Source organism: Balearica regulorum, chromosome 1 (genome assembly GCF_011004875.1).
Source record: "Balearica regulorum gibbericeps isolate bBalReg1 chromosome 1, bBalReg1.pri, whole genome shotgun sequence".
Taxonomy (NCBI): domain Eukaryota; kingdom Metazoa; phylum Chordata; class Aves; order Gruiformes; family Gruidae; genus Balearica; species Balearica regulorum.
In genome coordinates this window covers 81907926-81928712 of record NC_046184.1, presented here as the reverse complement: position 1 = coordinate 81928712, position 20787 = coordinate 81907926, and the positions used below count along the sequence as shown (strand labels likewise).

At 38.9% G+C, this 20787-nt stretch overlaps 1 protein-coding gene across 1 annotated transcript in view; it reads right to left on the bottom strand.

Moving 5' to 3' along the window:
• VWF (von Willebrand factor) overlaps nucleotides 1–20787 on the bottom strand; it is a 145977-nt gene that overhangs the window by 14798 nt on the left and 110392 nt on the right. The window contains 10 exon segments of the mRNA XM_075761402.1: nucleotides 3632–3672; nucleotides 4566–4749; nucleotides 6670–6780; nucleotides 14422–14571; nucleotides 15814–16019; nucleotides 16502–16606; nucleotides 17125–17160; nucleotides 17163–17198; nucleotides 17308–17326; nucleotides 17328–17411. Of these exon segments, the coding sequence (XP_075617517.1) occupies nucleotides 3632–3672; nucleotides 4566–4749; nucleotides 6670–6780; nucleotides 14422–14571; nucleotides 15814–16019; nucleotides 16502–16606; nucleotides 17125–17160; nucleotides 17163–17198; nucleotides 17308–17326; nucleotides 17328–17411 (972 nt within the window).

The window sequence follows — 20787 nt, the reverse complement described above, 5'->3', positions numbered from 1 at the left end:
AAAGCACCAGCAATAGCAATGACTTTTTTCTTGGTTTGTGGAGGTCTAGAAAAAAGATCCACCACATACAACATGATGGAGGCGGTAACAGCAGTTGGGAGATCCCTGTCTTTTAACAACTCAGCTTGAGACCTCAGCATGGGACTTTTCAGCTTTCTCAGTTTAACCTATTACAGTGAACATTGGGTCATTAATCTGGAAGGTTAAAAGACCTCAGTGGTTGCAGGTATGAGGACATACTCATAACATTTTCCTATGGGAGAGGGATGGATAGCAAATGTCATATGAAACTCCAGACTTCTTGTTTACTCTCAACGTTGGAAAGCATTCAGACACCAGAGTGATAGTTCTAGTACAGACTGCATGGCCTCACAAGGGCATTCAATCCACTGACACTAGTATTGCTTTACTGGTTAGTAGCTCCACACACCCATCTGCATGTACACACAAAAGCCTTGCAAATCTGGGAGATGTCCTCATCATGTTGACCTGTTTCAAAATATGTTTGGGTTTTCTTCTGTTTACTACCATAATTATACTTAATTCAGGCCCTCCAGAAATAAATGCTTATCACAGAATGCCTCAGTAGCTCTAGGCCTTCACATCATGAAGAAAGGGTGTATAAAGCCACAACAGATCCTCATTGGATCTTCTAATAGTTCTAACTTTCCAATTAAATACAAAAAACATAGATAAAGTTTAGTTTATACTAAAATCACTGTTAAAAGCAGGAACATAGGCCTCACTAGAGACATGCTGAAACAAAATCCTCACACACAAGTGCCTTGAACTTTTGCGGGAAGGTCTTACCTTGATCCAAATTTTGTATCACAGCTTAGTTCTATGATATTTATTTAATGTATTTAGGTATCCACATGCAAATGGCTTTAACAATGGCTTTCTGTGAACAAACATAGCTTAGCATGACAGAACTGAATGAAATAATGGATTGATACATCCTTTTCACTTTATATAATACACCTATCATGTGTTTTCTTGGCTAACTTAGAATAAAATGTCAGTATCTGCTAACCCAGTGTTAGTCAGTGCAACCAAAATAACCTGCATAAAGCCCAAATCTACCCAGATCTCCTTCAAAAATGCCACTCAGTAAAAGCCTGGGAAAACAGATGAGTGATATAGATAATCCTTTTGGTAAATACAGCCACCTGCTTGGAAGTCTGCAGTTAAAGCCCACAGCATTGTTAAGAACAGCAGAGTGAATGCAATATACCAAATTACTGGAATATAATATTGGTAACCAGATACAAGACAAAAATGTAAGGGGATTAAGGACACAGTCAGTTAACAGAACTGCAGTAAAAGATTCAAAACTTGGAACTATTCAGTGAATGAGTTAATGGAGAAAAGTTTTCCCTTGATATAAAATGAAACTCGAAACCTATTCTTAAAGGACCCAGAATAAAGGTTTTGAAATCCAGGAAGTATAAACTTCTGTGGACACCACATCTTCCTTCCGGACCAGAACTCTGGAACAGTCATTGAAGTAGAGAATAGTGTAAGACAAAGCTGTAGTAACGCCAGCTGCTCAAAAGCTTTCAGACATATAGCTAATTAGCTTACAGTAAGTCATTAAATAAAGCTAGTTTAATAAAAAATAAAAGTTCATTAAAGACAAGTTCTAATATTAGATCTAATTGAAGTTATTATTTTTTTAATATCAAAATGGCCACTTTGTTTAGAAATCTTCCAAGATCATATCTCAACTCAAATTTCACACTCTCCATCCTGAGAAAATATTTTGGTAACTGCATTGTTGAATGCTAATTTCAGTAATGCTTGACATTTGCAACAGCAAGAGCACAGAAGTAACCTAAGAGCTGGGGCCTACCTACACCCTCAAAATCTTACACAGGCAGTGTTTGATAAAATGACCAATTGTTAGAAAGAACAAAAACACATTTTAAAAGCTGTATTAAAATAAAAACAAACAAAAAAACCCCAACATTTTAAAGACACCTTTTATATATAACCAGATAGCAAGTAAGAATGAGTCAAAATGTAGTGAAACACTTTATGAATTCATTCCAAATTGGGAAAATTTTATTATTAAAGGATTTTTTAAAATATTGTAGAAGCTGAAATATTTTATTTTTAAGACTTCAAAATACAGATACTTCTCATTTTGGCTTCAACATGAAATTCTGTTTCAAAATTTGCTTTTGATTCATTTTAAAGTATTTTGAAACACTTGAAAATAGAAAAAAGACTTGACAGATCAGGTAAAGATTTTGTTGGAAGAGAAGAAAAATAGTTGTTCATGAAAGAATAGCATGCAACTGGCAAGATACCTTTTTGCAACACAGAACATACATATATACACACACATTTTCCTGTGTAACAGAAGGTGGCAGGAGCTAGCAATTACTATACTACACAACATTCTCTGTAAGTATGGTCTTCATAAAATGCCCCAACTAGTTTTGACAACATACTGTACAGCAGACAAATACAGGAATCAAGGAGAAAGCAGATTATTTCAGATTTTACCACTTTAAAACCCTCCTCCCAGTATTCTGACAAGACAGACAGTTATTCCTTGGATTTAATTCTACAGGGAAGTAATCCCCACACAGAATGATGGATGCTTGATGACAGGGCTTTAGCTCTAACAAACTGGTAAACTTATGCCTATCGACTATGAAAAAAAATCAAAACCAGAATAAATAGATGGAGAAAGGTTCTCTCTGCCATACCTCAAAAGTCCAAAGAGATTTGGGTAAACTTACCTTCTAAATAAATGAAAAAGAAAGACGTACATTGACAATTGAGGAATACGTAGGTTAAAAGTTAGGTTAAATGACTAAATAGGACCTGTTTCCCTGGGGGATGATGAGAATATTTAGAGCTCTTTGACACCAGAGGTGCTGCCAGAATATGGATTTAGGGAAACAATGGACAATTGACAGAGCTCTCCAAAGATAAATTCGGCATAAATGAGATCAGATGCTTAACTCCCATCATTCCCGCTGTCATGGGCTGGGTTAAACATGTCTTAATCTATCCATTAAATATACAGTTGAGAAAAAATTTCCTCTGAGGGCATATCAGCAGGGATTTTGAAAGGGGACAGAGGTCAGACAGTGAGGAAGCTCAGCTTTCCTGTTCCTGCTAATAGCCAAGGAGGGATACCCCTCCCTCCACACAGGTGGAGCAAGAGTCTCCATCCTTTTTTAATCTGCCTTATCCTCTAGGTAGAATACGGGAAGTTTTTGCTTCCCTGAAGTGGGCAAGGATTATTTTTGAGATTATCCCTCACAGATAGTTTCCTGTGTGTTTGGTAGCCTGCAAGTCATTACACAAGGCAGATTACCACAGTTTCTAAGCACTTTTCTCAAGCATCCTTTCAAGATAAGGAAACATTACTGTCTCAATTTTGCAGACATACTCATTGTCATACAGGAAGACTGTGGCAGGGTCACAAACTGGACATACACATGTGGAGCCCCTAGCCACTGCTTTTACCCTAAGGTCTCAGTTGCAGAGATTCTGTCTGAACAAAGCTGCCCTGTATGTTTCTGTGTATTCTGGCAAGTTTGTGTTCTTCAAAAGCTCATTCATATATCTAAATGTCTTACCATCACAGCAAAGAAAAGGAATCATGACTTACCCCAATAATAGTGCCATTCAAAGGACAACCATTCAGAGGTACTGAAAAAGAAGATAATATTCCATTTCGCATTTTCACCATCATGACATTACCAGGATTTAATAAACCACAAGTAAGCTTTTTTTGACTTATTAGAGTTCCAACTCAGGACATTTAGATCCAGTTTCACTGTAAAGAGGCATAATTGAGCCCTTTTACATTATACCTTAAAAGATAGCAATTTGCCAGAGTTATCATGATTTCTACCTCCAAATATCCTATGCTGAGCTGGTTTTTAACAAGTACATGGCAAAATACAATTTTCCCCTCCAGTTCATGCCTCACATTCTCAGAAGATGCACTCGGGTTTTCTGCAAGTTACAGTGCGTATTTCCCCTCCTCTTCCCAATGCTAGCTCCTCACCCTGTGGTTGCATATATACTTGTCAATTAAACATGACTGGGAGTTTTCCATGACTGAGGCCAATTAGCCAAATCTTCTGATTTTTTTGACCCACGTCCATGCTAGGAAATGGCCACAGCCAAAATGCTCAGAGACATGCAGAACACAGCATGGTTGCATGCAAACTCCCTGTTCATACCAGCCACTGGGGAGAGCGTTGAACCTTCCTAAACCAAAAGCATCTCAAGACTTTTTTAAATGCTTAACAATGCAGGATAGAGCTGTGGAAGCATAGCCTGGTATGTCTCTCTGAAGCAATGCAAAATAGCTTCAACAGTAAGTAGTTCAAGAGGAGAGAGTGAACATCCGTTGGAAAGAGAAAGTAATAGCAGCAGGTGCTGTTGTACTCAATGTCTAAATTATATAGGAGAGTTTCAAAGTAGTACTATACTTGCATAACATGCACTTTTGAAATTGCTGTTGAGAAACAGGAGATCAACACATGAGAAGATTCATTCTCTAGTGATTCCCTTTGTCATACACAAAACCTTACCACATCTGCAGGAAGGACAGCAGTCTATTATTTGGTCACAACGTAGTTCAGTTCCCTCTGGACAGTCAGGCACATCCATTTGAGAGCAAGAAAGATTCTTTTGCTGCACAAAAACCTCATTGTTCACTTGGACACATTCATTGATAATGCAATGGTTGAAGGGGGATCGCCACTCTGTGCCAACCTGATGGAAAATTGTAAAAGGATTAATATAGGCAGCAGTATTTGTGGCACTGGGTAGAGGGAAGACCACCACAGCCAACATGCTGGTTTGCAAAAAATACGTTTACTGCATCAGGAACAGTCTGTCACTCAGCAGTTCTCTACAAATCCTTACCATGACAATCAGTTTATAGAACAGTCTGCTGCTTGGTTTGTAGAATATAGGAGTTACAGGAGTATCCTTAAGGTTAAAATTAAAGGGGCGGGGGAAATAACATGTGAAGAAGAAAAAGCACTCTTAACTAGATTTACATCTACATTTGTTACCCAGCAGCTGGCTGCACTGCACTGCGCTGTAGCCAAGCTGTCCCTCTTTCTGCTGGAACCTGCTGCAAATCAGCTCTACTAAGCCCAAAGGAGGCTTTGGCAATAGGCTCTAGACCTGAAAATACTTGAAAAGTTAGAAGAGACTGGATCCTGTTGACAGTCCTATTGATTATAATCACCCAGGGGTCAGACAAGGCGGGAACTTCCAGTGCTATTATGGGAAGAGACTTCACCACAGGCCAGAAAGAAGATGCTGTCACAGTTCAGTGCTGGTAAGAGCTGATGACTGCTTTGAAGCTGTGTGCCTCCACTGTTAACACTCTTTGAACGCACTTCAAGAACAGCGAAAGTGAAAATCAGATCCCCAACTCCAGTAAATTTAAACATCTTTGCTCAGAAAGTTTGGGAATACTTTTCTCTCATGTGTTAAATACTTAGTTCTTTGTTAATGACAAAAGAGTTGGAAGATGACACAGAAAGAGACAGCAGAGCATAAGGATCTATTACTCCATTAGGACAACAGAAATCAGTAAGACACAGTGGGACATTAAAATAGGTCTTCTGAAGGCTTGTTTTATGAAGCAGAGAAGAATATCGATCCACATTAAGAAATGCCCTTGATAAAATCATGGAAGAGGCAGGCTGCAAAATGACACATTAGCATTTTTTAAAAGACAGCATCAGACTGCCTTTGTAAAAGAAACAATTAAAAAGTTAATATTAAAAATGTGAATGTGAGATATAGATGAAAATGCAGACACATTATAAAGAACACTTAGGGAAGAAAAGATGGGGAGAAGGTCTGTTATTTTATACATATTTGACTTACTGTTCCTGCCTTTGTTGAATCCAAAGCTCTGCATAGGATTAAGCAATTTAATGCTACTGGGGCAGGCAAAGGCTTGCCAAAGGTGGTTGAGTTAGGGACAGCCTGAAGGAATTAAAAATGTAGGCAAGAAAAGAAACAAATATCCACGTAGCTTTCCAGGGTGATAGGGTATCTGCAGTGCATTTTAAATGCCTGTTGCGTGCCCACTTCCCATTGGGCTCTTTCAATCCTAAGGGAAGAGGCACACTGAAAATAAACTGTTATTTTGAGCAGAAGACAAGTGTGGCCTGGACCACTGTGGTCTGATCTGACATGCAGCAATCGTCTTAGCAACCAGATAATAATTCATGTTTCTATCCTCATTTGTTTCCTGATATTTCAGTATGTATCAAATAGGATATCCTATTTGAATAGGACTCTGAAATTCAAGCAATCCACTACCCCAGCTGCCTGTTATCCATAGAGTAATACAAATTAATTGGGATAACTTAAACAAATAACTTACAGCCAGAGAAGCATCATGTCACATTAACATTCTTTTGAGCTACCATTTGTGAAATTATTAATTTTACACAAAAACGTTGCCTCCTTAGAGCCCAGAAAGGGTTGGGAGGATCTGCTTGTTAGAACCAAGTAAGTCACATGGCCCAAAAACCATTGTTTTTCAGTGCTGTTTGATGTATAGAAGAAATAGCTCATGTCTTCTTCACCTCCTTCTGTGGAACACAAAATAATTCCAGGGCACTTTTGCTAGCAGAGGAAGTATCCACACCACCACCACCTCACCTCATGCAAACGAGAATCTGCATCACCCCGAGCCCAGAATAGCTGTTCCTCACAGGCAGTCTTCTGGCATCTCCCACAACACTGCCCTTCTTGGACAATATACTTGTAACCCTGTAGGAGAAAAGAAAAGGACTGACTGATCTAGGAATAGGAGACAAATGAGAAGATTAATCCTAAAAGAAAACACTGGGATAAACGTTTAATGTTAGCAACTTTTTATGGAAAGGGCAGTTTGAAAACAGAACCGTAAGGCCACACGCTGCTATTACAAACAAGTGGTGTACCCAGCTCAGCATCCTGTTAAATGGTTAACGTTATCAGTCAGAAAAAAATAAATTAAAATGCACACAACATTAGGAGCAGAAATTTTTATCTCATTAGTTCCTGCTTAATATATATTTTGAAGACATACTCACTTCAGCTACATGGACTAACTCTAGTTACTGTCCTTGCTCAGGTCATACTAATCAACTAATGGGCTTTGTAAAGATATCAGCTTCTCTAGTGTGGTACAGAGCACCCCTTCTTGGAGTACAGAAGATATTGATGGTGCCAGAAAAAAAGACAGAGAGACAGAAGGAAATCTGAAGTCATCCAGAAACATCACTCTTTTGCCAGGATCTGCTCAAATATGTAATAGCACAAAGATTTGCCACAAGACACAAAAGAACGATGACATAAACAGGCAGAAATGGAAAGGAAGAGGTAAAAGGAAATGCTTTCAGAGGACCCTGAGCTATTTCAACAGCATTAAGCAGTAGCCATTTCCAAATGTTAGTTTGCTGTATATCAGCAGTTTCTTTTATGTGTTAGCAAATTGTAAAGAGCAAGTCTTTCCAATAATATGGCCCTACAGAGGAATGCAAAAGGAAAAATAAGTATGTCCACTTCTAAGGGTGATTGTCAGACTTGCTGTGCTATTTGGTAGATTTTTGAGAGAACGCTATATGTGAATTGTTCTAGTGGCATCTTGGACCTTAATCAGCGCTCACAACTCTCCTTCTACCCCTGAGAATTCAAGGTTAGGATTCAGTCCAAGCACATTCAGACATCTGACTGCCCTGTGCTGAAGCAGAGGGAAGGGGATGGTCAGACATGTAGTCCAGGGACAAGTTTTGACTGATCATTTCATCTTTTCATCTCTTGATACAGCTAGCCAAATATTCAAACATTGGAGTGTCTAAGTGAAAGAAAGCAAGGAACTTTAACCTAATTAGCAGTCATATTTTACACATTTAATAGCTAGGCAGTCTCCAAGGGGCAAAACGTAACTCTGATTCAATTGAAGGGAAGATGTTCTGTCACAGAAAATATCGTTCATGTGAAAAATGTCAATGAAAATAAGCATCATTTTGTTTTGGTCAACCCCTCTGAACTGAATGGCTGAAGTATTCCCAACTGCTCCCTAGCTTCATGAACTGTCCTTGATTAGCAATATGAAGCACGTTAGCAAACCTCGATAATCAGTAGACTTTCATGTGGAAATGCATTTTGTAGAATGTCATAAAATGTAATACAGAGTTTGATCAAGCTTTGTGGAAAAAGTTGTGCGTTTGAGCATTTTGGTTTATATGACTTTTATCTGCTAAATACATGTCTGAAGCATCTGAAGTATCGGATACAACTTTTTATTTGTGTGGAAAATTCAGAAAAGTAAAAATCCATGAGCTGTTTGTGCCCACAATAAAGCAAAATCCAGCTGCAGGACACAAATTTCATCAAGTTGGTTTGAACAGAACCCTCTAAAGTGCAAAAAGGTGATACACAGCAGACTCAGAGGGTGATTTGCACCCGTAAGGCACTGACAAAGATGTTGGTTTTGGACAGTTCAACCTGCCTGAGGGGCCTTTTGTGGTGCTCAGTGTGTTCACAACCTGGGGGCTCTGACTCCTAAGGGGAAGAAACACAGGGGATCACAGCTCCCGACCTCAGCACCTGCTGAGCTTCTCCTAACACAGCTTCTGATCTGCCATAGACTACCTGTCTCAGAAAGCAAACCTGCAGACTGCAGCAGTCTACAAGCTCCTCAAAAAGCGGAGCACCCATCTGTACTTGAGCAGTAAGTTGGACAGTGATTCCCCGCTGTCACAGATCCTCCACAGCATGAAAAATATTTCACAATCAGAAAACCTCACTTTTTGTACCTCACACCATGGAAATTTGGGCCCACAGGAATAAAGAAAGCTTTGTTTTATGTCTAATTCCACAGGTGGCAATGTTTAAGGTTACATCTAAGAAAAGGAAAATGTATTGTGCATTTTGAGGTTGGGTTGTTGGGTTTTTTTATTGTTAGGTTGGTTAGGGGTTTTTTCCAGTTCAATGACTTATGTACAAAGAGCATATGCTACCAGGATTATTCCTGAGCTGCACAATCTATGAACACAAACATCTGAAGAGTCTCAGATACTGTGCTGTTGAAGGTTAATGTTAGACTGAACTAGGCAGAGTAAGCAGTATCCATCTCTTCCCTCATTATTTTTCATTTGCTAGTGTATAGACACTAGCATATAGAGATGCCAGTTCAAGGATCCATTTATACTCAATATTCTACTTGTCCCCTGCTTTTTCTGGACTGGATCTGCTGCTTTATTCCTCCTTTGCATCTTCCTTTTTTTTTTCTTTTTTTAACACAGAGTTCAAATAGGGAATTAAAATTCAGAAGCAGCCCTTGGTAAGTGTCTGACTGTCACACTGAAAGGCAGATCACAGTCTACAGGACTGAAAAAATCCCCATGCCCCAAGAGGTAAGGTATAAGGCGACACAAGGCATCCCTCACATTTGAACAGGTGTATGTGGCTGACTTGGGAGTGATAATCAGCAGCTGCGATGGAGAACCTGACAAGTGCTCAGTTATGCTGCCAGATCAGGCTGTTTTATCAAACACAAATGCAGAGATAAAGCTGATCTCCCACACAAAGGGTGAAAACATGTGGATTAAGACATTCTACATGGGGGGGGGAAATTTTGCGTGCTTTTGAACCAGAGCTTGGCTTGTGACAAATGAAAGAGGAACAGATTAATTTTGTAGCATTCTGAGAATGCACATTTTGGTTTCATCGCCTACTCAAGGCTATCGATGGGATCCCTCACAGGTTACAGCTTGGCATATTTGTGCACTCCCTCTTTCATTCTAGTGTTGCTCAGGATACATAGTTCATCTTTTCACTGGTGTTAAGGTTTTGGACAGAAAACTTTGTCAGCTGCGTTTTGGCCAACAAAGCAGGAAAGAAAGAACAGAGATTATTCCTCAATGTAGTATTTTTAAGAAGGCTCCAGTATTTGCCTTTTACATATTGAGATGATAGTACCTAGACGGGGTTGGCAGAACCAAAGAGAATGAAAATGGCAACAGTAGACTGAGAAAAATCTAGTACGATGGATATAAGTCAACTTGAAATGCTGAAAGCAAAATCTTCACTGGTGATGAATCAGCGCAGTTCTAGAGATTTCCCTGGAGCTGCACTCATTTACACCAGGTGAGGACTTAATTCTCTGTTTGCAAGTCTCTAGAACATTAATGTACCATTTTCTAATTTCCATAATAAATTATGTTTTAAAATGCAAGTAGGATGTTTGAAATTACCTCCCAACAAGACTTTCATAGTTTTTAAATGAGATCCTGCACATCTAATACTCAAACAACAGTCTTCTTTTTACATTAATTTCTTTGACCTCCTTAATATACACTATTAAGCCATTTACTACCATGCCTTACATGCTACTTCAAAGGAAAATATCATTTTGAAATATTGGAGATTAAAGTCATGGATTTTTAGTCAGCATCTATTACAACCATCATTCCCTATGCCTTTGCACGTAGGGTGCTTATGTTCTTTATTTTAATTTAATTAATCAAGAGGCTTGAAAATCTAACCTAATTAATTTACACACACTTAGCCAAATGGCTTTGTCTTAAACACTTATCCCAGAAAATTACGCTTAATTCTTCTCATAATCACCTAATACTTTAAACCACACACTTTTTTATCACTTACAAAGTACCTAACTCAAGAACATTGACAGAAATTAAGCAAAGCAAGTGCTCCCTTCACGTTAGTCAGTCATACTAGTGACTTTAAGGTGTTTTGAAAGCTGTTATCCATTTTATTACCATGACTCTGAAGGGATGTAGTCTGATGTACTCTCAGAGAAATAATTTCTGAAGAAGCTCCAAGAGCAAGACACCACTCCTCCTTGTGGCACATGCATTAATTGCAGCAATTATCTGCTTGCTTTCTCAAAACTTTGGTACAAGACAGACAGGACAGAAAAAGTGAGAGGACGATAACATATGATGAAACAAACCAACATCTGGTTTGCAAGAAATCTGTATTTGCTGTTAACCCCCTCAGAGAACTGTCAGATTGGTTCATTTACATGAAACATCCACTCTTTTTCCATAGCATTATTTACATTCTAAAACTACAGCTACAATTTGAGTTTGATTTTGACATGCTCAGGAGAACAGTAGCACTGTTCCTTCATCAGGGTAAAGGATCTAGTACACATGTTATGGTTTTTTCCTCTTTTTTCTGTAGCTAGACAAAAAACTGTAAACTGTTTTCACAGAACTCAGATGACACAGTCAGCATGACACTGCACAACTTTAAGACCTGGCAATGGAATTAATAACCATGAGCAGCAGGGAGTTTGAACATCATCTTAGTAATGATCCGCGATTAAAGTATGTCTTTGACACCAACACAACCTTCAATGCCATCTAGTCTGAACTGAAAAATAAGCTTTAAGGACAATTAAAACTGAACTACAGGACTTCTGCAGTCCTTGATACGTATATACACTATATCAGGAATAAGCAAAGGAAAAAATAAAATCTGAGCTCTCCACATTCTTCAATAGCTACAGTTTTGGTTGTGCAATGTTAATAACCATTAAAGGAGCAAAAGAAATGGCAGATTCCCAAAAAAGAACTGCCATTGTTTCCATCAAGGCTTTTTGTTTGTTTTAAAAAAGCTTTTTGACACTGCAATGCTTAAGGCTGATTTGTCAAGAAACTGTAGGTTTGCATTAACGATACTTTATTAGAATAGCAAATTATTGATAAACTTATGGCTACGAGCCAAAAGACAGCCGGATACTTTAGATCTAATATTCCATAATAATTGCCATACTAGAAACACATCTCTTCTACAAATGGAAATAGAAGGGATTCTCTTGCAACAGCTGAAAGCTCTCACATCTACACTCAATGTTTTCACTGCATTGGGCATCCTCAAGCTTTCTCACCAAACTCTACGCTTGCAGAAAGACCATTAGTTTGGTTTGTTGAGGTTTTTTTTAACTGATTGGTTTTTCACTTTGGTCCTAGGGAATTATGCAGTGTTTAAGACAAAACAGAGGAAAATATTATTAAAAAAAAAATGTATATTTTGTTCACTACCTTCTCAAGTGCACATACATATATGCTGTCCAGCCTTGTTCTAATAGAGGCTGTAGGTTAAATGATATTAAAATATAGTGGTATTAAGGATTTAAAATGCCTTGAAAACCAAGGCACAATTGGCTTTCAGAAGAGTTCAGAAAGAGAATTGCTTTCAGATATTGGTTTGCTTAACTGAAACATTCATAGTCAAATTTCAATGCATGATTAACTGTTTTAAAATACGTATTAGTGTAAATTCAAATGAAAATTTAAACAAGTCAGGTAACGCAGGGTTTCTACAACGATGTTAACTCAGCCACGAGGTGCTGCCCAACATCAGTCTTTGACTCCCAGACACTGTATTAATAATAATTAATATTGTCCTTTCCAAAAGTAAAAAGAACACCTCTAATTTCTCATAGCTGTATATACAAAGCTTGCTAATGAAGAGCTTTCTTCCAAATGTAACTGAACAAAAACAAGGAGGAAGAAGAGGATATCATGCGTTGATTTTTCTTAGCCTCTGTTCTGAATGCATCTGCATAAATGGGAGTCATTCCAAAAAAAAAAAAAAAAAAAAAAAAAAAAAAAAAAAAAGGCAGACTTCTTAAAACCCATTAAAGATTTAGGAAGAACAGTGGGGGAAACAGGCTGCAAAGATTTGATTTGGAGATTTGGTAGAGGGGAATGCGCATGACAGTTGTTTGGAGATTCACTGTATTTCCAGCAAGAAGTGAAAAAACCTACTCCTGGAGCAGAAAAAAGCAAGTGAATCTTGTCTCACATGCAGCACTAGAAAACCCAGAATGTTACAGTAGCATCCCGGTCAGTGCAGTGAATCAAACGCAGAAGCAGTGGCTGTCCCTCTTAGTTAAACAGTTTTGCAGTTATTGCTGTAGTATACCCCCCTTTGCATTTCCCACTGACAAATTCCAGCTGATCACCTGCAATGACACCAGGGCATTCTGTTGAGTCACAGGCCAACATGCAGACTTTTATCAGCTACTGGACCGCTGAAAGCACTTACGTCACAACACACATTTGGAAACACTTGCTGCTTAGTCAACAGTTTGAATTTTGTGGGGGCTAATGCAATATATAGCCCAATATAAACATTTTAAAAGCAACTTAGAAAGTTAGAAAGAGCATTAACTAGCCTCATCTCAACTTGCAGATTGTGAACACACCAGACCACAGACTAAGGGAGGAGCTGCTTCAAGTCAGATGTGCTTTTTCCTGAATGGAAGTGGCTAATACCATCACGAACAATTTCAAGTAATCCTGTATATACTGAAAAGCTTTACAAAGAGGCAAAATGTATTTGTGGTAGCCTCTGATGTTTGCAGCACAACTTCTCTGGCCACATGGCATTTGGTAAGGGGTGTGGGTTGTCAGCACTTAGCTGGGCTGGGCAACCTCTTCTGCCATCCTGCTTTCTGCAGACCCACACTGGTGTATTTCCACTGTCCTCACTGACTGACCCATCCATGCTAACCTCATGAAGCAAGGGCATGGGAATGGTCAGTGATTATTGGTACAAGAGGTGCTAGATATCAGAGCAAAATGCAACTCTAGGGCATCACATTCATTTTTTCAGTGATTTTTACTTCCTTATTCTCCACACTATGTTAAGGTGAGGAATGTTAGGGATGTAAATTGGGTAGTTTAAAGGAAGCATTAAAACCCTTTTGAAACTTTTGTTTGCACAAAATCTGTTACAGTCAAAGTCTTCCAACCTATGAAAGTGGCATGTGCCGCTGATTTTTAAACCAATTCCTTTGACCTTTTAGAATTCTTCTACCAACTGTTTGTACCAAGTATCTGTCTCCTGCTTGACCAGCTATGTCAATATAACGAAGCAGCTCATGCTTCCTTTGTGGGCTTCCAAAAGTAGACCACATAATTTCATAGCATGTAGCAGATGTCTGAGCATAATAACAGCCACAGCATGTGGTGTTATTACTGCTACAATGGGCAGAGCTGAGCAATAGACAGATCTGAAATGTTCTCTTCAGAAAGTGAACTTCATCTAGAACAGTCATTTGAAATTGAACTCAGACATCATGCGTACTTATTGTGCAAGTAGTGTAAGTGACAAACATTTCAGGATGCAGTTCTCCTTTTATTTTAATATAAAATAAATTTGTCACTGATTTCCTTGGCAGCAGGATATGATCCTAAAACAATAACTCTAAAATAAGTCAGTAATGCTCAGGCCCTCTTAGACTCTGTTCCCAAGATAATTCGTTGCTACAACACTTATTTTCTATTTTTCTCTGGTTTCTCTAAACACACAGGTTTAAAAGTAATCATTTCAGATCCCCATCAGGGCTCTGCTGGCTTATGCACTGGTTTAAATGTTACTCACCCGAAAGCAGAACGTGTTACATGTTTTGTTGTGACATTCCATCATCTGAAGTCCTGTAACATCATCCTTCATACTAGTGCAAGAGCATTCCCTGCAACCATCTTCCCAGGTTGTCCCAACAGGGTAGACTATGTTGTTATGTACACACACCTATTGAATGCAAGAATTAAGAGATGAAAGAGCACAGTGCTGCCTGCAAGGGCACATTGCTGGCTCCAAAAGGCTGCTTTTCAGATGTGAAACCTACCATAAATTTTATGGTATAATTTTGAAACCCAGTAGAAACGCCACAGGTCTTAAAATTGTGGCTACTCTACTGAGGAAAGGAAAATAAGTGCAACCAAAGATGCTGCCTGATAAAGAATAAATTAGAGAATTTTTTTCTGCAGATAGTAGAATTCCCAGGGTCTGACTCAGTTTCCTTGGAAGTATAATGTCACCTAATATTTAAAGATAATAAACAGTGAGTCCTGTAGAAGGAGCCATGTAAGCAAAACTTCTTTCAGCTAAATCAGCTCATCTGAAAAAATCCTACTTTGAGCTACAAGCATTCATTCTCTTGTATCCTTAGGCCATCACAGCTACCACAAAAGTAGTGCCATCTCTTATATTGCACTTTCTAGTAGTAAATTTTACAGCATGTTATTAAAGAGATGAACATCATTTATTTTTATAGATATAGCAAGTAAGTCACAGAGTCATAAAATGACTTATGCAAGGTCATGAACTACTTAGCAACAGAAAATAAAGGCTAGATCTCCTGAGCTGCAAGACACTATAACCCTATGTTAAACTCTTAGGTAAGGTTGCTTCAATTAAAAGGTTACATTGCCCTGCAACCTCTCCTCTAAGCAACCTTATCTTAAAGGTTAACACAATATAACAATATAATAAAAAGTTAGCAAAATAAGGAAAAATATAGCCCGGTGAAGCTTTAACAGGGTCAGGTATTAACGTGTCAAAAATTTAAAAGTGGTAATATAGTTCATGTAAGATACAATGCCTCCTCAGGCAGAGGCAAAGGTAATATTTGGAACACTTAGACCTAAACTCCTCCTGTTCCAAATATTTCAATAAAGTTAGTGTAGTACTGAAAGAATATATAGTAAACTGTACTGATCCAAAAGCATGTAAATATAAAATCATCTGATTATCTCAAAGTCACAAAAAAATAGGTTGGTTATGTCAGAATAAATGTCAGTAATAAAACAAGCAACAGTGTTATGTGAGTATATTTCTCTCAGACACGTGTAAATTTAAAATGCTGTGGCATCATTATCCTGTCATCTGTTTGGGGGCTTGTTAATATCTAGCTATGCACTGACTTTAGTGCTGTCACTCCATGTACGAAAGATACTCTCATCTGTAGAAGTCACACTTCATTCCCCTTACCGTGCCTGGAACACAGGTGGTAGATATGCAGCCGCAGTCATTGGTGAGAGATCTGGATAGATATCCCAGAGGGCAGCTCACTGTTGAGTTAGTGCAGCTGCAGGTACACTCGTATTTATCGCAGCACTCGGTCTTCTTAACAGTCAGCTCTCGATGCGGTGGGCAGGAAGGTCTCGGAACTAAGCTGCATGCTTCTCTGTTACACGCTAGCAGGAAAAGTAAAGTACCACGTCAAGCACACAGCATTTCAGAGTGCCATGAGTGAACAAGACAGTTTCTCTGGCAGCAAGGCACTAATGTGCTACTGCAAACTGTTACAAACCTACTTAAAGACTATAAAGTAATGCAGATATAGAAGAACCGGGTCAAAATTTGTGCTGCAGGTTCAGGAAAAATTCCTACCCTGCCAAAAAATTCTTGTCTCGTGTGCAAACAAAAAGATTTCTAAAATAAGCATAAGAATCAGAGCGCATACATCCAAGAGTACAGTGTTTCTCTTTTCCTTAAATTCAAAAGTGTACTCAGAAAGTGCCAACAAAACCCTGCTTCCAAGTCTGTGAAATCATTACATTTCTGTTGGCTCCAAAATTAAACCTTTCAGAGGGAAAAAATAATGTTTACAGGAAGTTGTCAGTGTTGCTAAAATGCAATGCTTCGTGTCACTCCCAGCTAAAAAAAAATATCTTACCACATGTGTAATTTGGTCTGCATTCTCCAGGGTTGGTCAGAGCAAGCCTGCAGGCCAAACTCACAGACAGGGCAGGAGGCAAATCACAGGAAACCAGATCACAGACTAAGAAGAGAATTGAGCGAGTGTTTAAGACCACGCCTGATGAGTTAGTCCTCAAGAAAAGACACACACACACACGCATGCACATCCCCATTAACCTTTTTTTCCCCACACTCAATTGCTATCCTAAAATATGAAGTAAGTTAGAGTTCAGCAGGTCAGAGTTTGTTTTCAAAATAGCTTAGGGAACAGTTCAAGTTTGGGTTATGAGGATTAAGGTTCTAATGTTATATTTAATGTGCAAATATAGACCATGCAAAAATAGATACTTGAAAATGACCATTCTAATGTCATTTAGACAAAAACAAATTGCTCTGTTCACTTTCTTCGTCTCTTACAGAAAGTCAGATTTAAAAGTAACTGAGACTCACATCTCAGGAGTTGTTTATTTTTTCACATGGATGATTGTACAGTCATTCAATGGTTTAAAAAATGGACTATTGCATTAAATAAAAAACACAGATTCCATCCCTTTGAAGCATTTTGTAAAAATACGTACAAACAGTTTATGAGAAACCTACCACACTCGTACTCAGGGCAGCACTGGCCGTGGTCCTGCGCAGACGAGGGACTTCACAGGGACCACACTGAACAGCTGGAGTAAGAGAAAACATCCATAAAACAACTTTGGATAAGAACTACAAAAACTAGGCAACAAAAACATCAATTCAATTGCAATCATACTTAGAGCTAAATGAATTTACGTTTGGCAGTAGGGCAAGGGTCGGACGGTGCAGTTTACTTTCTTGTTATCAAGACACGTGCAGATCTTGCAAGGCTTATCAGCAGGAATCCATGTCTCCATGTGCTGTATGAAAAAAACCAACAGATTGTTAGAAAGAAATCAAATATTGTGGTCGCTGGCATGTTTGGCAATGGGAGTGGCTGAGGCTGAGCAACATTAATTTAGAAAACCAGAAGACTATATGCAGGAATTGGTTGGTTGCTCTGTTAACAGTAAGAACCTAAGGAGACACATAATTTTGAAATGACCATAGTATACCAATTTAGCAAAAGATGTAAAGAATGCATGAATGAGATGAGGAATTACTATTGTTTTAAGCATGAAAAATTCTCAGATGTTATAAATGCAGTTGCAGGCTATTGTGAGTGACAGTGGACACCATGATTGGATGTTCAGTGGTAATACCAGAAACAATGATATTTTGGGAAATACATAGAAGTGGCTGCTTTCCCAAATTAGTAGTACTTAAACACAGAGAAAATAAACAGTGCACATTTGTTATTAGAATATGCAGGGTGTCACCACTTTCCCAGTGGACTGCAGACTGGAAAAGCACAATAGCAAGCTCAAATGTGAAGCTATCACTGTGGTGATTACTTGAAGGTAATAAGCATATTCAGAAATTGCCAGTAAAGTGTATCATTATTCAACCACTTCTCCCTCTCTCTTGAGAGGAAAATCATTGATTTTAAAGATGTAGTTACCTATAAAGAACTATCTACATTTAAAACCCATGTGAATAGGTAGGTAAGAGTGAAAAGATGCACTATGGGACAAGAATGTTAATTTGCACATCGATCCCGGTTCTGGGTGAGAAGACGTAGAGTAGGTTAGGATGCCATAAAGGTGTCATCCAGAAAACTCTGGAGTGCAGTTTAAAAATAACAGTCTGCTGAGATATTTAGTAATAAGAAAGGAAGAAAATATCTAAGCATACTGCCACCTGTACCCAGACACATCTATGTATTTTAAGCCATCACAGGAGTCTGAAAAGACAGTTTTCTTTCAAAGGTTAACAGCATGGCAAGGATAAGGAGCAGGCAAGCTAGAACAAGCACCAGAAGTTAACAAAGCTTAGGATCCAAATCGCTTAGGGTCAGTTAATCGCTAGGAAATCTATTTTAGTCCAAGAAAGCTTGCATCAATGCATTGCTACTATAGAACATTATCTTGGGGCTTGGGAAAACAAGTCAGAGCCTTCTGCCAGAGCATTCAATGGCCTCAAGGTTAAAACTCCTGAGAAGGCAGCTGACAGAAAATGCCTACACTTGCAGGTGGTGACATGAAAAGCACATGGACATTTCAAGACACAGAGAATCACAACATTTGCTCTGTCATTATCTGCAGCCTTAATTTTCAGACAGGTTTTCTTCAGCATAAATAGCATAAGTCTCGTTCTAATGCCAGAAGAAATGACAAAAGATAGCACAGTGTTAGTAGAACTCAATATAGGTGTTGATACTGAGAATCCCGTAAGCCCAAGCACAATATGGGATAGAAAGGAACAGAGGAAAGGACACCAGTGGGAAAGAAGGGGGTGGTTAAGGAAATCATAACCCACCACCAGTTGCACTGCCTGTTGTATTGCTCACACAGCTAATCCTGCAACAGTGGAGACGCAAAACGGCTGTGTGAGCTGATCCTCCCGTGCCCTCCACCTCCCCATCCACACAGCAGCTGCGTCTAAGCCTTGCCATTGGGGTACAGATGAGAGGTTTTCAGAGTTAAAACCCCATTAAGGGGCATGCAACAACTCATGAATTTCAGAACTTCTGCAGAAACAAGTAGATATCATGCAGACGTTATGCCCAAGATGTGTGCTGAGCTTTTCTCCACAAGGGCTTGAAACAATTATTTAAATGCCTTGCCTGAGGATTCAGGGATTTAAGGCACACAGATCCTAGACTTTAACATGCATTTGCAAGAACCTTTTCATATAGAATCATAATAAAATAACTAGAGTTCTCAGGGTCATCAAGAGTTATGCACAACTGATCTGTCTTTAGGGCAGTGATTATATACATTGCAACCTATTTTTTCCGTCAGGAGAAATAATAAGGTTTTTTTTCTATTCCTTTTATTACAAAAATTACTGGGTTTTTCTTTTCCTTCCATTTTACTGTAAGCACTACACAAATCCAATGATACTGTATTTAAAACAAAGATCCAAAATAGAACACAAAGGAAAAATCGTGGCCATATGTATGGAGATGCTATAACCTTAAAATAACAGCTAGTACAAGCTACATGTGTTCAGTTCTTCAGAAAATTCTAACCTTTTGTTCTGAAAAACATCATTCAGATGATGCAGTTGTGGAACAAAAGAATGCACTTTCCCTATGTCTGTCTTCTCATTGCATAAATCCATAGGGTACGTATGCCTGAGAAAGGGAGTTAATGGTGTTAGGCTCCTGTACCAGCCCCTTGCCCTGCAGTAGGAAACCCTCAAAATCACATTTATTGACCCTTTTCTCCACTGCGCTGTGCCTAGTGCTGCCTCCTGGCACTGTCCAAGGCAGAAGCTATGGCAAGGTGGGATCCTTGGACCCACGTGGGGGTGTCCTGTGCGAGGGCGGGCTGCACTGACACATGTGGGGCTCCCAGTGCAGACCTGCAATCAGTACAGCTCTTGCACTGGAAAAGCTCTGCCTGGAATGCTTGCTTCACCAAGTCAAGTGCATTGCTTGCTGGTACCCCTCAACTAAAGGTGTTTGCTCTCTTAAGTTTGATGCTTTTGTCATTATGTTAAACAGTGCAAACAGTATTTAAAACAGATGTTTCAGTCACAAATACACTTTGCTTCCTTTCCGTTTAACTATAACACATTTCTTGCTGAATGAAATGTGAGTCTATATTTGTGTGTACATACATTCAAATCATCTTTTTATGCAAAGAATAGACTATCCACACACGCACAGACTTCTGTTATTTACAGAAGATCTATGTTGCAAAAATGATTATGTCTTTGACAGCAGGTTTGGTGAGTATGATAAGACCATCCAAAAATCTCATAAGAATCTAAAGCCCATAAAATACTGAAATTAAAGCCCCTTCTTCTTAAAGTCCCATAACAAAACTGCAGATTTAAGAGGACTGGCTGACTTAGGTGAAAACTCCCAGAGTTGAGTAGCTGGGAGTGAAGAGGAACCACCTCTGTTACTTGGAACAGGGAGCGCAGGGAGGACCTTGCACACCCGCTGTGTGATGCTGAAATGGAAACCAACAGTCTCTTTCACTGCAGTTTGGTACCCAGCACCTGTAACTCTTCCCAATCCCATTCTGCCACAGAGGGGTCCGGCTTAGCTTAACTAAAATGATGAATTTCATTCACGGAAAAATTCCTGTCAATAAAAAGGATGTAGGCTAATATGACATGATGTAAGATTGTCTTGGTCTCACTGCTCCTCACCAACCGCTGAAAATATTTCAGTAAGCTTTG